At 44.0% G+C, this 14,889-nt stretch overlaps 1 protein-coding gene and 1 pseudogene across 1 annotated transcript; one reads left to right on the top strand and one right to left on the bottom strand.

Annotated features, from left to right (window-relative positions):
* Nucleotides 1-1,749: 1,749 nt before the first annotated feature.
* Nucleotides 1,750-5,299, bottom strand: LOC127754165 (uncharacterized). The gene is made up of 6 exons (XM_052279638.1): nt 5,118-5,299; nt 3,139-3,252; nt 2,647-3,051; nt 2,447-2,529; nt 2,319-2,369; nt 1,750-2,185 (listed from the first exon to the last, which is right to left on the bottom strand). Exons 2-6 carry the CDS (start codon nt 3,241-3,243, stop codon nt 2,140-2,142), a joined length of 690 nt encoding a protein of 229 aa, XP_052135598.1. The 5' UTR covers nt 3,244-3,252; nt 5,118-5,299; the 3' UTR covers nt 1,750-2,139.
* Nucleotides 5,300-5,598: 299 nt separating this feature from the next.
* On the top strand, nt 5,599-14,875 carry LOC127754164 (probable NAD kinase 2, chloroplastic; annotated as a pseudogene).
* The last annotated feature ends 14 nt before the right edge of the window (nt 14,876-14,889 follow it).

The following is a 14,889-nucleotide window of genomic DNA, read 5'->3' as shown; positions in this document are numbered from 1 at the left end:
TGTATTGCAGAGGAGGATGATTCCCAGAAATGGAGTAGCAATAACTCAATGGTTGATACTGTGGGAAAATTTGGGACCAGCAGATGCCACATGGGAGGATGCTGCTGTGATTCAAAGCATGTATCCAACATTTCATCCTTGAGAATAGGGGGAGTCTGAAGATTCAGTTGTTCAGTTAGAATTTCAAAGATTGATCGATTTAGGGAGAGGGGAAAGCAAAGCCTACGTCTATGAAGATCCTACGGCCAGGATTAATTCCGAAGCGGTACAAGCGACATCTGACTGTAGATGATTGTCGGGGACCACTGTGGCCCATATTATGTCGTTTTCTTCCTCTTTTTCTCTGAATGAGCTGTATTCTGGTGATGTGAGCTGTGGTTCTCACTTTCTAAGCTTAAATACTTTGGAGAATGAATGAAAGAGGCATCGAACACCATATCATTTGTCTTTAGGAGTAGAAAATATCTAGAACCCTAGAATAGTCTTGCGGCATCCACCTTCATGGGAAAAATTGTGCTCTGGTGATCTCGTTTTCTGAATTTGTTCTACTCCTAGGATCTGACATTTCACCAACCGGAGCCTCCAGCAGCATCATGAAAACCAAGCTAGAATTGCGCTTAGAGCAAGGCTAATAATACAGCCAACTGCTTACTATATAGATCTTTATAGCCTATCTCTCAACTCACTCATATAGTGGTTAGCTCTTCACTATATATATATATATGGTCCACCTGTCTGTCTTACAGATTTTCTTCAGCCCGCTTCTCGTCCCTCCCCTCTCCTCCCTCACCCACCTCAGCATTCAGCCTTCTTATAACCCTCTATTATACTTTCTCTCAACCTGCACTGCTCGGTGCCTCAGCCCAAGTGGCCTCACCAGCACACACACATAAAAAGAAAAAAAAATCTCTGCCCCAGTGTTTGCCGCTGATGGACGCACCGGTGCCGCTTGGCGAAGACCTAGCCTGAGCATGCAAAGAGCGAGATCGCTAATTAGCGATCGATCGCTTTTTTCCCACTACTTTCATCTTCTTTTTTCTCCATATAGTTTATCTTTTTGGTAAGTTTATGTACCTAAAGTTTATGCATCTTAAGTTTACGTTAAAAGTTTATATACCCGATTCAAATTTAAATTTGGATTTAAATATTTTATATATAGAATATTTCTATACACAAAGTTTATGCGTGCATTATTTTTCTCTTTTAGTAAGTTTATACACCTAAAGTTTATACATCTAATGTTTATCCACCTAAAGTTTGTAGAGCGAATATATTTATAAGCCAAAAGTTTATATACCCGATTCAAATTAGGATTCAAATATTTTATATATGGAATATTTCTATTATAAAGTTTATGCGTGCAAAGTTTACGGTATAAAATCTATGCACATGAATGAGAGTATTAGATTTTTTTTCTAATTTTTTTACTAATTTGTTTTTTTTTTTTTGAAATTTATGATGAAAAGAGAGAAGGGAGAGGAGTATAGGGGAAAGGACGGGTTGGTCGTTGGGAGCGATCAGCCGTGCATTAGGAGCACCCTGCCTTGCATCCGCGAGCTGGCCACCAGCCGCTGGTGTCAAACGGGAGCGAGGAGCCGAGGAAGCCAGGCTCGACCCAGCGTTGGCACCTCTCCCCGTGCCAACGTCATCCTCCGCGCTGATTGTTAAATGGTGTACTACTCATTTTATATTACAGATGTTTTGATTTTTCGTTAAGTTAATTATTTTTAGATTTGATCAAATCTGAATTTCAACGTCACATGGTCTAAAATTTCATTAGCATGAAATTAAACGTGGCCGCGTCTCTGCTGGAGGGTGCAGCCTGACATGTCATGATAAATCCACCCAACACATAGGACGAAACACAAAAGGTTTCAATCTGGCAAATCTCAGTGGTACTGGCCTATGCTCCCTGCCAGTACCAGTAGTACACCTAAAGCATCTAAAGCAGGAGTATGTGGAGGCGAAAGCGTCAAGCTTTTGAAGCCAAAAAGCCCAGCTTTAAAACGTCAACAAATAGAGGACTGGATGGGAGTAGGAGTATGCATCTATAGCAGGAGTATATAGGATGAATCTTCTATGCTGATCATGTCAGTCAGAGTAACTGTACTATCAGATGGTCTCTTCTTGGGTACCACATCAGACTTGTGAGTGATTGGTCCCCACCAGAGCAGCTGCAAGATCCCTGTTTGCGTAAACAATATGTTAGTAATACTGTTACTACTAGACAACGCATGGATTTAAGTGGGAGTGTACAAATTTTGTGCTGGGCCTACCAAAGAATGAGGGACATGATTAATGACAATATTTATACTTACTGATTGGTCGTGCCTTTGTGCCCTGCACTCTTCGACATCTTTTTCGGGTGCCTGCAAGAGCCACGGGGTTATTTAGTTAAACACCGTACCATCCCAAACAACAAATGATATGTGTGGAGTATTCAAACCTGAAATCAGGAAAGCAAGAACAAATGGCTACACAGATCCATCGCAAGAAGCGCCCAATTATCCTCAGAACAACCAGAGCACACTACAGTAAATGGAAGATACCAATTTAATGGATTAGACTAATTACCAGTGGATACTTAGCAGAGTACGTACCAGTGGATTAGACTAATATTGAAAGAGTTGTACTGCAGGTACATACCAGGGGGTCTTCCGTGGCCAACGTCCAAATGACTGTTACTGCAATAGCACTTGTTGCTCCTGTAACCCAGTACATAACTCTCTGGGACAGCTTAACTAAGGAACCGGGCAACAAGGTTGTGAATAATTCATAGTTGAAGGCTATGATATTGAAGAGAAGTCCTTGAAGCACGCCATTGCCCGAGAGGCCCATGTGACATCTAAAGACATCGGGCAAGGTACCAGCCGCAGCCCCTACCATCATCGAGATTAGCGCGAAGTTGATGTATACACTGGCGACACAAAAAACCCAACCCTTTAGCTGAGAAAGTGCTTTTTTCGCGCCACTCCAAAATACACTACCCAGGGCGAACATCACAATTAGGTCGCGGTAGAGTCCTGAACGCTTCTTGTTGTTTTTTTCAATCTGCGTGAAAAAATGAACTCAGTCTAGAATCAAGTGAAGCTTATACGAAATTAATTTTAACATAGAAAAAACATAATAGGCACCTACCTCATCCGCATTGTTATTTTTCACAACTTGCGACTCTCTGGTTGTGATCTCAGTCCAAAAATCCTTCACCTTGTTCAGAAAAGACTTAGTGTTGTCGTCTTTCATGGTTGACACCTGTAGTTATAACACGTTGAAGATTAGATTTGAGTAGGAATGGATAAGTGTGAGATAGGCAAAATATACAAAGTTTCTTCACACAACAGTAGAGAAAACACACATTTCTCATCGTCCATTCATTCTATTTTTCCAATTGGTTGCAACAGAGGTGGTAGCCGCCGTCATTCTCTTCCTGGCAAGGCGGCGACACCTCCAGCTAGGCTCGACGTTCCTGACTGCTTGCCACCCTCCGAGCTGGATGCCTGGATCATCTACGCGTTCCTTCTTCCAGAGAACCAACGCCCCCATGTGCAATCAGGTGCACACCTTCCCCGCCGTCGACCCGAGCCCTTCGCCACCGCCCGCGACACGCCGCTCGCCCTATGTAGTCTGTACGCGCGCCATTCCCCTCGCCACCGCGCCATGCCGCTCGGCTTCCGTGCACGCGCCGCCTTCACCTTCGACGCGAGCACTTCTCCACCGCGCGTCAGGCTACTCGGCCTTCGCGCGCGCGCCGCCACCATGGCCGCCGTTCACCGAGGCCCCAGGCCTTCCTCCAAGCCTAGCCGTGCCAACGCGCGCCAGGGCGCGATCGCGTCGCGTGCACTGCCTCTGCCGCTCCGCCACGAAGATTGACATAGTGTCCCTGCTCCCTCTCTTGGGTTTCCAAGGCTACCGCCTAAACTCGTCGCTGCCACCTCCTCGCCACGACAATTGACCTAGCTCACCGCCTTGCAGCGCACGGTCAATAGTAGCGCCGCGCCATAAATCCGAAGCGCGGCCACCGTGGACAGCCTAATCGAACCCCGCGCTTGTCATTTTCGAAGAGACGCGTACCAGAGCGCGTCGACGCAAGCCCCCTCGCCACCGCGCCAGGCCACTCAGCCTCTCCATGCAGTGCAAACGCCCCGCCTCAACCGTCGACGCGAGTCCCTTGCCACCGCGCCACGCCGCCGTGCGCGCGGCGCGCCTCCATCGTCGACACGCGAGCCCCTCGCCACCGCGCCCTCCGCGAGACCACCGAGCCTCGTCGGCGGTTGCCTCCCAGTTAGCTACACCGCGGTTACGCCGCCCGCACGTGGCGAACCCGCCGTACCAACACCGCGCCTTCTCTGCTGTTCGATCGCTGGAGCGCCGACGAACACCAGAAACGTCACCATCCCAAGTCGGATCGTGCTCGAGCAGTCGCACTATCCCCGACCCCCTCCACCGCCCACCGTCTCCGCACCACACGGCGATTCGCCTCTCCGCGACTGCGCCCTCCGCCACCACGCTGCCCCCGCGTAAACCACGACACGACGCGGACTCGCCACCCCGGAGAACATGACCTACGCGTCGACGCCGTGCGACCCGTACCGCGTCGCCGACTCCCCTTCGTGCTCGCCTCGCGCCGCTCTTCACCGCCCCAAATCGTCTCCACCTCCACCTCCTTGCAACTCTCCGGCGATCAATGCATGCGGCTACACAATCTGAGACCCCGCGCCTCCACCACCCACCCGAGACGAACCGCTCGCTCACCTCCATTTCTGCCCTAGAGCTGACCCCCACCAAGCCCACAGCCCCACACCCCCGAGGACACCAGTCACACCACGACTCGACGGGGACTCGCCGGCTCGCCGCGCCTAACAACAGAATACCACCCACCCACTCGACGCCGCCGGAAAAACACCACCCAGTCACCCACCCACTCGACGCCGCCGGAAAAACACCACCCACCCACTCGTCGACGCCGGAGAACACCACCCACCCACTCGCCGCTACTCCCCCTCGTGCTCGCGCCACCAAATCACCTCCTCGTCCTCACCCGTGATTCCGTGAACCGCAACCCACCTCATCGGGAACCAATCCGTGCAGGGGAGGGGAGGGGATAGTTGGGCTCGTACCTGGTCTGGTGGTGGCCGGCCAAGGAAGATCGATGCGCCGCGGGAGGAGGCGTTCACCGCCGCTCGCCTCCGAGACGCCGAACCCGCGCCTCGGGAGGAGGCGTTCACGCCGCTCCGGCTCCGAGACGCCCAAGCTGCGAACCGATCACGCCGCGGCAGATTGGTTGGTGAGCCAGCCACGAAGAAGCAAGGGAGTCGAGGCACGGCATTTTATAGGGGGGAGGTGCTCTCTCCGGCGAGGTGGGGCCTTCGCAGTTCAAATCTGTCTCGCTGACAGGTGGGCCCAGTCCCATGTGGACGACGTTGGTTGGCCCACTTGTCAGCCCTCTCGGCGGGAGGAGGCTGCGCCGGCGAGGTCACCTCATGCTCGCTCCGTTCACTTCGCTGACAGGTGGGCCCAGTCCTGCGCTCCGGTGGTTGGCCCACCTGTCAGTCACCTAGCACAAGGGTCCGGTCCGGTGGTTTTAGGTGGGTTTTGGGTCAAGTCGATTTGGGGAAGGGAGAGGCGTGTGGCGTGTGACGTGTCGATTCCCCTCTCCCCGTTCAGTCGCCGCGGCGGCGTTGCTGCCGGCGGTGGCGGCGCGGCCGAGGCGGCGGCTGCTACGGCGAGTCCGAGTGGAGGCGGCGGCGAGTAGGGCCAGCGCTCGAGCGTGGTGGGGCGGCGGCTGTGGCTTAGGCGCTCGGAGTTGAGGCGGAAGCGCCGCGCCGCCTCCCGATCCCCTCCGCGTCACGGCCTCACACGTCGACGCCGTCGCGGCCAACTCCGTCCCCTTCCCCGTCGCCACCCGCCACCGCGTTCTTCTCCTTCCCTTCCTGCGCTTCATGGTGTCTTCGGGAGGTGGTGGTGGCGCGCGGCATGGTGTCGTCGCCGCGTGGGCGTCGTTCTTCAGCTCGCGGATCGGGCTCGACTGCCAGGTTCGTTGGTTCGATCTCCTGCTGCTTGTGAGCATTTCGTCGAACATCTGCGGAGCGGACCTTGGCGCTCTGCTTGCTGGGTTGATGCGGCGTCTAATTCTTTTGGCTATCAATTTCCGTTATATATGGCTGACGACTTACGCAGTTATGCTAGTTCACCCTGAGATTATCAGGGACTCTGGGTCTTGGGGGGCATTTAGTAGAACAGTTTGATTGTACTCTACAGATGAGCTTGAAATTTTGTTTATCAATTCTTTGCATCAATAGCTTGATATGAAACTTGATGGCTATTAGTTCATTATGTCTCAAGTGAAATGATTCTGTGTTGGTTAAGTGATTTCTTGTAGAATTATCACACAGGGACCTGTCCCAACTGTTGTGGGTGGGTGCGGTGCCTGGCGACATTCCAGAGATTGAGGTGTACTGCCACATATTCGGTGCTGCCGAGCAGCTCCACACTGCAGTCATGTTGCCAATCTGTGATCCAGAGACAGGGGAATGCCCAGTCCGCTATGATGTGCAAGCCATGGACCTGCCAGTACTGGAGGACAAAGTTGGTGCCATGCTCTAATGCATGATAGCATTGCGGAACCGGGGCTGAAAAGAGGTGCTCTCAGGGCGATCAGGTATTGCGAGTGCATTTCAGGGTTCTGAGGACAGCACAATGGACAGGATTCCACCTCTCGTCATGTTTTGTGGGGACTTGAAGCGATGCTGTGAGAATATGCAGGTTGCACTTGCCAGCTAGCTACCTTGTACCAAGTGAGGCCCAATGGTTGGATATATGGAGGATGCTACACAGGTTGAAAATGCCTGATATTATGCAGGTTTCCCAAGGGCTGATGGTTATCCCTGTCCAACGCTATTTCCAAATTGGTTTCCGGTATACTTTTCAACTGTGACAGATGATTCAGCATCAGATGAGATAGACTGTTGAGGTTGCATTTTGGAGGGGAGGACAATTCAGCGGGGAGAAACTAGAATGGTTATTGTCAAAGGGATTCAAAATTATAGTTGATCTCTGGGAGGAAGATGTTAAAGATGATTTATATCTTTGGCAGTTCAGGAAGCTGTCTCACTGGGAAAGATAGAGGTGGTGAATATACCTGTTGAGATTGGGACTGCACCCTCTGCCAAACAGGTTCAGTGATTGACAGAAGTTGTGTCTGATAGTGTGAAGAAGCCCATTTATCTTCATTGCCAGGAAGGGAATGGTAGGACATATGTGATGGTCTCGAGATGGAAGCAGCATGTCACTTGTGCTGAGAGACTGTGGATACACAAAATGGCTCATTAAATTGGAATGGTAAGCCTGTGAAGAATGATCAAACAGACCAGCTCACAAACAGCCCAGGTTTCTCCTCAGAAGGTAGCAAAAACAGCACTTCTGTAATCTGATGGAACAGTGAAGGAGAGGGAAACATGTAACATAGGCATTGAAGCAGCACGGCATAATCTGGATGTGGCATAGAAGTGTATCCAAAAGTACTGAGCAAGCACGACAGAAGTACTGAGCAAGGTGAACTGCATGGCACCAGGACAGAACTTCAGTCAACTATAGATTAGAGAGTAATCCCCTTGAGGCATGGTTTCCTTCTTGAGATGTGTTCCCCAAACAAATGGGATGACTGACATTTTTAGAAGCAAAGGAGTATATCCAAAATCTGTTCTGAACCCTCAGTGACGGTCGAGTAGTTTACTGACCACTTAAGGACAAAACAGAGTCTCAGCGCTGAACAAAATGAGCCATTGACTATAAAGCAGCTGAGATGTTATGGTCTTGAAAAGTTGGGGCATCCTTTGATAGTGACTATATTCTATCAGTTGCTTCTGGTATTACTAATGGAAAACCATCCAGCAATGGAGCCTCCACATCTGTTGAGGAAAGGTAAATCGAAGCTTCAGTGGTAACAGTTGATCCTAGGACATCTGATGCCAGCAATTCTAAAGGCAATTGTCAGCTTGGATCACAAAAATCTGCTGAAAGGAACGGTATCCCTTATCTGGAGAGAAAAAAAAACAGGTCATATTGATGGATCATCAACACCTGGAAGCTAATGGTAAATACAATTTATTTTTCTCGATAGCCTAGCAACATAATTTCATTAGGATAAAACCTTTATTCGTACCTGATATGTTTCCCTCTTGTTAAGATTTAACTCAGGGTGCTCTTCATTCAATAGCCTCGCCAGATTCATGCGACATGTTAATATGACTTGGGTTGTGCTGTTGCTCGGTGGAGAAGATCGTTAAGTATCTCCTGGCATGCATGCCGCTGCCGTCGACATTCTTTCTTGATGGCCGTGAGCTGGTTATATTCTATCCGGTTTTATCCCAGCTGATGAGCATCCCGTTCAATTTTTTTCTTTGTTTACATTGGTTAAGCTTGATACATTTTTCAGGTTTACATTGGATAAGTTTGGTCAGGTAATCGTGTTGCAATGCAGAGTTCTAGGTATGAACGGTTCATATACTTCATATCATAGTTGTATACAGTGGTTTTTTCTAATCATTCCCATGCGATTCCTGGGAATAGCCAAGTCGGTACATGGTCAGATATTAGGAAGGAAGAGCAGTATAATATCTATGTGCAGTTTAGTTCTAATTTACAGGATATTCCCACACGTTGGCTTTGTTTATTGACTGAGATTTCTTTTTTCTTCTGTTTTTACTGCAGTCCAAATGTGCAGATCAATTGATAATCGATCAGCAGGCCTGAAATTCGTCTCAAGGTATATTCATGGACTCGGCTACAAATATATATGTTTGTCTGATCTTTATTTGCGTATAAATAATAAATAATTGACAGCTGTACATGTAAGGGGGTTTTATACCTACGGCGCTCACGTGGGAGGAGGAAGAGGCCGACACACTAGGCCAGGCTGGTGCAGGAAAAAAGAGGTTGACTGGGCCGCGTCAGAAGGGAGGAAAGGAAACAGGCTTTCCCTTGCAATTGATGCATCTTAAAGAGGTTATCGTTTCAACAATTGACAGATATCCTGCATAGCATTACAGTAAGTTGCTGAATACCATTAAATCTTCCTTTCATATTTTTTTTAAAGATATATTCCTATTATTATTGTTCAACTGTAACTGATTTGAAAAACCATTAGACATAACATGGCATGCAAACCCATCGTTATAGTTCACTATATGTGACACAATGATGTGCGTGCTATTGGCTATCGCAAAGAACTTGCAGAGCCATTCTATGAAATGTAGCCTTGCTGGCGATGAATTCCATGGTGGCATCCTTTTCTCTTGCTTTTGTGCCTCAGTGCCTTCATGCTTTTTTTTTTCTTTTGATTTGTGGTTTCCATGGATATTTCACAAGGGTCCATGTTTTGTATATGTTAGCTGCCGGACAAGATGACTAATAGATTAAATTTCTACGCATACCTGATGCATTAAAAATAATAGTTCTGAAATAGATTTTGACATAAGTGAGAACTAATTAAATTATCTTGTGTACTGCTAAACATAGTAGACTGGTTTTGTATGGTAAGATTTTGCCATATGGGGTCTCGGTTTGTTAGGTATATTATATGTTTCTATCCTGCTAGATCATGTGATGTTTTTCTATAAATTCTAAAATGTCCCTTCCTTCATAGCATCAATATTCTACATCATGATAGTCGTGATAACTGCATGCATTTTTTAATTTCTACAAATGAACTCAAATTATCACATTTGATCTTCCTTTTAGCGATCATGTTGTGCATCTTTTGAAATGATCTGAAACTAATATGATAATACACATAATTGATCTTAAACTAATATGATCTGGACAGGAGAGGACCCGAGAGTGCTCTCTGTTGGGTCAACTAGCTGTTATGTTCTGACTTGTGCTCTATTGCTTAGATTGTTGTTTGTCTATGTGCTTGAGGGAAATATTTTTAACCTGTTGAACCTAGAGCTCAACAACTCCTGGTGATAGATTAGTTCACTAGAAGAGAGTCCTTTAGTTGTTCAGGGAAGATAATTGCAATCTTTTTTATGTTTAGGCCTATTACCTAAGAGTCAAAATACCCAGAATTGTGACGTGGAACAGTGCTCCAATATGAGTAGTGACCAAAGTGGATTAAATTGAATTGTGAACTCTTTTACCAAGTGAACAGAGACTGTAGTGATTCATATAGCCAGGTCAGTACTAAAATCCTATCGATCAGTATAAAATTGCAATCTCATTTGGTGTTGCCTTTTTCTTGGTGGTCATAGGAGTAAACCCTTTTTTCATGCTTCAAAGGCATATGGTTTTGTATAAAATTCCATTGCTCAGTATAGAATTTAAAACTGTCATTTTTGTCTGAACGATAAACTATTGGTCTTCTCCAAGATTTGTTCACTAAGTTGCAATCGATAGCACATTTCTACATTTTGTTGGTACGGCCAATTGCGCCTCCACGGTTGCCTCATATGCTATCACTGACATTTCTTATTATTCATTCCTGTTTCTTAGAGAACAGTATTTATTTATGCAAAATTGCAACTCGATGTACTAAGGATTTTAGAAGTTTTTAAAGATCCTGCTAGAGAATTCTTTCCATGAAAGTTGTACGATTCATGGTTAGAATGCACTTTTTTGTCCTGATCTGTTCTGAGCATCTCATTAATATATAGTAAGATGTTGGACTACATGTAATTAGTTGAAAGTTCTTTAGGATCGTATGAGGAGTACAATACAGTCAATACTTGTAGAATAATTTCTTCCATAGTTTGGAAATGTTCTCTGGCTTTAGTTTATAGAAATATTTTGATTGATCAACAATTCCTGTTTAAGAGCTTGCTTCAAAACTAAAATGAGCTGTATGAATTCATGGGAATGTGGGATACACCATTGGACTTGTCTTCTGGTTATTTAATTGATTGGATACAATAACCACTTTTCATGTCAAGTTGATTAACTGGTATTTTATGGTAGGGATTTTTTGTGTGTGACACAGTTTTGTATTTTTGTGTATAAATTAAGTCTTAAAGATTTCACAGCATCGATAGCTCATTCATTTTATGTTTTTTGGCAACATATCTTTGTGAGTGTCAAAGGTGGTCTTGATTTAGTTCTCCCTAAAGCTGTCTATTAGCCACTTAGGCTAATATATTTCATGTACTTCTACATAATTCCCATCTCTGTTTGGCAACAGACATAGCTTTTGATCTGCTGACTTTCATTCACTTTCTTTTCAGGTTGATTTGCTTTTGATCATTCGAATGTTCTGATCGAGCCTGCTGTTCATGATATATTTGCTAGGATTCCTGGTTATGGTTTTGTGCACACCTTCTATATTCAAGATGCAAGGTTTTGTGCTAGGATTCCTCAGCTCGAAGTTTCCGACAAGACTTGAGAACTGTCATCCATGGTAACATTACACTTGGAGTTTATATAACCCTTAAAATGCATATATGAGGTGAGATCTTTTGCAATGGAAAAGCAATGCCAGGAAAAGTATTTGATGTCCTAAATGACGTACTTGTTGATCAGGGTTCTGATCCATACGTGCCCAAAATTGAATGCTACGAGCATAACCATCTAATCACAAAGGTAAGATTCAGAGGGTATTAAAAAAGTACATCTCTTGTAGCATAAATCCACCTTTTCTGTTTGGATATTTAGTGGATGGAATCATGAAGGTAGGCCCATTTCTCAATTCTTTTAAGCTTGACAGAGTTTAGGCGACAGCTGCACTGAAATAGAGAAGCCATAACTATGTTTTTTGCTACTGTTCATATGATAAAAAACATATTGCATTATGTTCATATTTCTCTAAGCTGAATTGTCCTTCACAATTTCATAACTCATTGTGTCACTTGATTGCCTGAAGCAAGTGTTTGTTGGAACTAATGATTAAATACTAATGTAGACACACTTCTTGGAGCTTATTTTTGTTATTTTATTCCTGTATTTGTTTATAAGTTCAGGATTTTTAATATTATTTTAGATATGTACTAAAAACTTCTATTTTTTTAATATGATGAGAATATTTCTAGGTTGAAGGAGATGAGGGTGATAGTAGCTATATCGACTGGCAGTACAGCATACTCTGGTGCAGCTGGAGGCTCAATGGTAGGCTAATTCTTACAGGTTGTAGGAATCCTCAGAAGCACTAAATTACCCCATGTTAAGTGATAAATGACCATGAAAAAAAGCATTTTCCCATGTTATTAAATAAGATCTGTTTCCTCTATTGCCTTCCGCTCCATGTTATCTATAGATATTTCTCATTGATGACGCACATGCTTAATATTTTCAGGGAAGATTTTTACATGAAAATACGACATTATTTTATATAAATATGACTTCTCTCTAATAATGCATCCTGTACATGTTCAAAGAGGAACATATGAAAAGGCTAGTTGTGCCGCTTTCCACTCTATACCAGTGAAATAGTTCCTGGAACCATCTTGCTAAACTTCAAAGAAGCATGCCCAGCATTTACTTTAAGAATAATTGTAACAGCCAATCTCCAAGGTCAATGAGCTAAATATCATTTTCTTTCTTCTTAACTATTTCATCGGAAATATTTAATATTGAACATTGTTACTGCATTGAAAATACTTATCATTTTTGGCGCTCTTGTATAATCCAGTTTGATTTCTGAAAACTGAGCAAGGATAAATGATGGGTAGATTTGTTGCTTTTATGGTGGTCATGTACTCTTGTTTGTTGTTTCATTCAAATACATTGTGTTCGATATGCAATCACATAATGTGTGTTTATTAGTCTTTTCATATCTGCCATGGAAATGTTTCATTTCCAAGCACGCTACCCAGTGCCAATTGAACAGGACAGTTATTCACTATGATCATTGTTGCTCTTGTTATCTAGGTCCATCCAAATGCCCCATGTTTGCTGTTTACTCCAATCTGCCCGCACTCATTGTCATTTAGACTTGTCATCCTTCCTGATTTCTGCACGACTTGAATTGAAGGTATGGAGCAATCAACATTCAACATCCGATAAAATGTTTATGCTTTCACGCAACCTTTATTATCACCCTTAATTAAGAATGTTTACTATGACTATGTAACTCAGACTCTATAGCAGCTTTAGCTCCTGTTTTTAACCCACAATACCACAACCTGGTTAGCTAACTGGTAAAATTTGCACACTCTTTTGTAACTGCCATTACATTTGCAACTTCCACAGATACCAGATGATGCAAGAAGTAACGTCTGGGTATCATTTGATGGCAAAAGGAGGCAGCAATTATCAAGAGTAGACTGTTCAAATATCCACGAGTCAGCACCCACTCCCAACTGTTAATAAATCTGACCAAACTGGTGACTGGATCCTCAGCTTGATCAGGTGCCTGAACTGAAAAGAGCGACTGGACCAGAAGGCATTATAGTTTAGTTTTCCCTTGTACATACATAACACTACACATAGATACACCTTTTGACAGGTGTAATGCCAGCAATGGTTAATTAATACTCCCTCCATTTACTTTTGATAGTCATATTTCATCTTAACACATAGACCAAGGATAAGTAATTCTACTTATCATCTATTTAAACATGCTACTAGTCATTCCTCGTAAACAAGCGATTCATTAATATTTACATTTCTCGATGCCCATGTAGCTAATCTTGTGTGAAAGAATAAAGAGTCACGCATTAATTCCGAGAAAGTCATTAAGATGATAAGTTGTTGGATTGAAATATGCCTATGAAAAATAAATTTTTCAGATTTGGAAATATGACTATCAAAAATAGATGGAGGGAGTATTCGATAGTATAGTTCCAAGCCGTCTCGTGTCCAACCCAACCAATTGCGTATTCTCTTGATTTAATTGTTGATACATTGCTCGTGTCTACTAGAGGATTTATCAAAAGCTATTAATTTGGTGCAGATGCGAAGAAATCTGGTTGAGAATGATCGTGTTTGCTAAACCCTGCACATAGTGCTCAACAGGAATATGAAAGGTACGCCGAAATTTTACTCAGTCTTTTTCTTTCTTAACAATAGATATTTACTGAATCCAGCTGGAACTTTACTGGCATGAAGCATGTCTAGTGTGTCAATGATTGTCGGTATACAGTATGTAGGACTGGTGTCAATGTTTGTTTCTATGCCCTTCCACCCTCTTTTGGCTTGTTCCTTAGAATCACAGTATTTCAATTTGGGTATTTTTTATCAGTACATATGTTCTCTTGGAAGGGGGGTTTTGTTTAATAAGAATTCTAACATGCGTGTCAAATACATTTTGTTCACTGTAATGCTTGTGTCAGCTGTAACATTTACCAATTGATCAGTGTACTGTTGGGATTCATGAACTGAAGCCATACTCTTATTTTGAATTAGTAGCAAGTCCACAAGATGTTATTTAGTATGCTGATGAGCAGGGAAAAATAATTATTTGCAGCTGATGTCTATCTAAAACAGGAATTGCAATTTGGGATGCCCTTATTTATCAAAAATAATCCTGTTTTTTTTTTGTGTGTTGGTCTTGAATATTTTCTTATATTTGGTGGAATGAATCTATGTTCCAGCTTACTACGAGTACGTTTTAAGAATGGCTACTGATGTTTCCTTTATACAGGGTGGCCAGCTGCTATCTTAATGGTGAACAAGAAAAGATGGTATCAGAACGGTGGTTGCCAGAACTGAGAATGCAATTCAAGAGGCTCAGGTGTTTTGAGGATTGCCGACGTGTTAGGGGTTTGGTAAGCATACTAGATATAATAAGGTTTCTTTATTAGAACGCACGTGTAACTACAAGGAAGCAGTACTATAATGTTCCATGTTTTATTACAAACAAAGGGAACTAAGTAAATGCGGTAAAACATTTTTTTCTTAAAAAATACAAAATACAAACGCTAGAACAGTAACTTTATTGGCAAACCAACATGCCAAGAGCTG

The sequence above is a fragment of the Oryza glaberrima genome, chromosome 11 (assembly GCF_000147395.1).
Source record: "Oryza glaberrima chromosome 11, OglaRS2, whole genome shotgun sequence".
NCBI classification, from domain to species: Eukaryota; Viridiplantae; Streptophyta; class Magnoliopsida; order Poales; family Poaceae; genus Oryza; species Oryza glaberrima.
The sequence above is the reverse complement of the archived record's forward strand: the minus strand, read 5'-3'. Positions and strand labels throughout refer to the sequence as shown.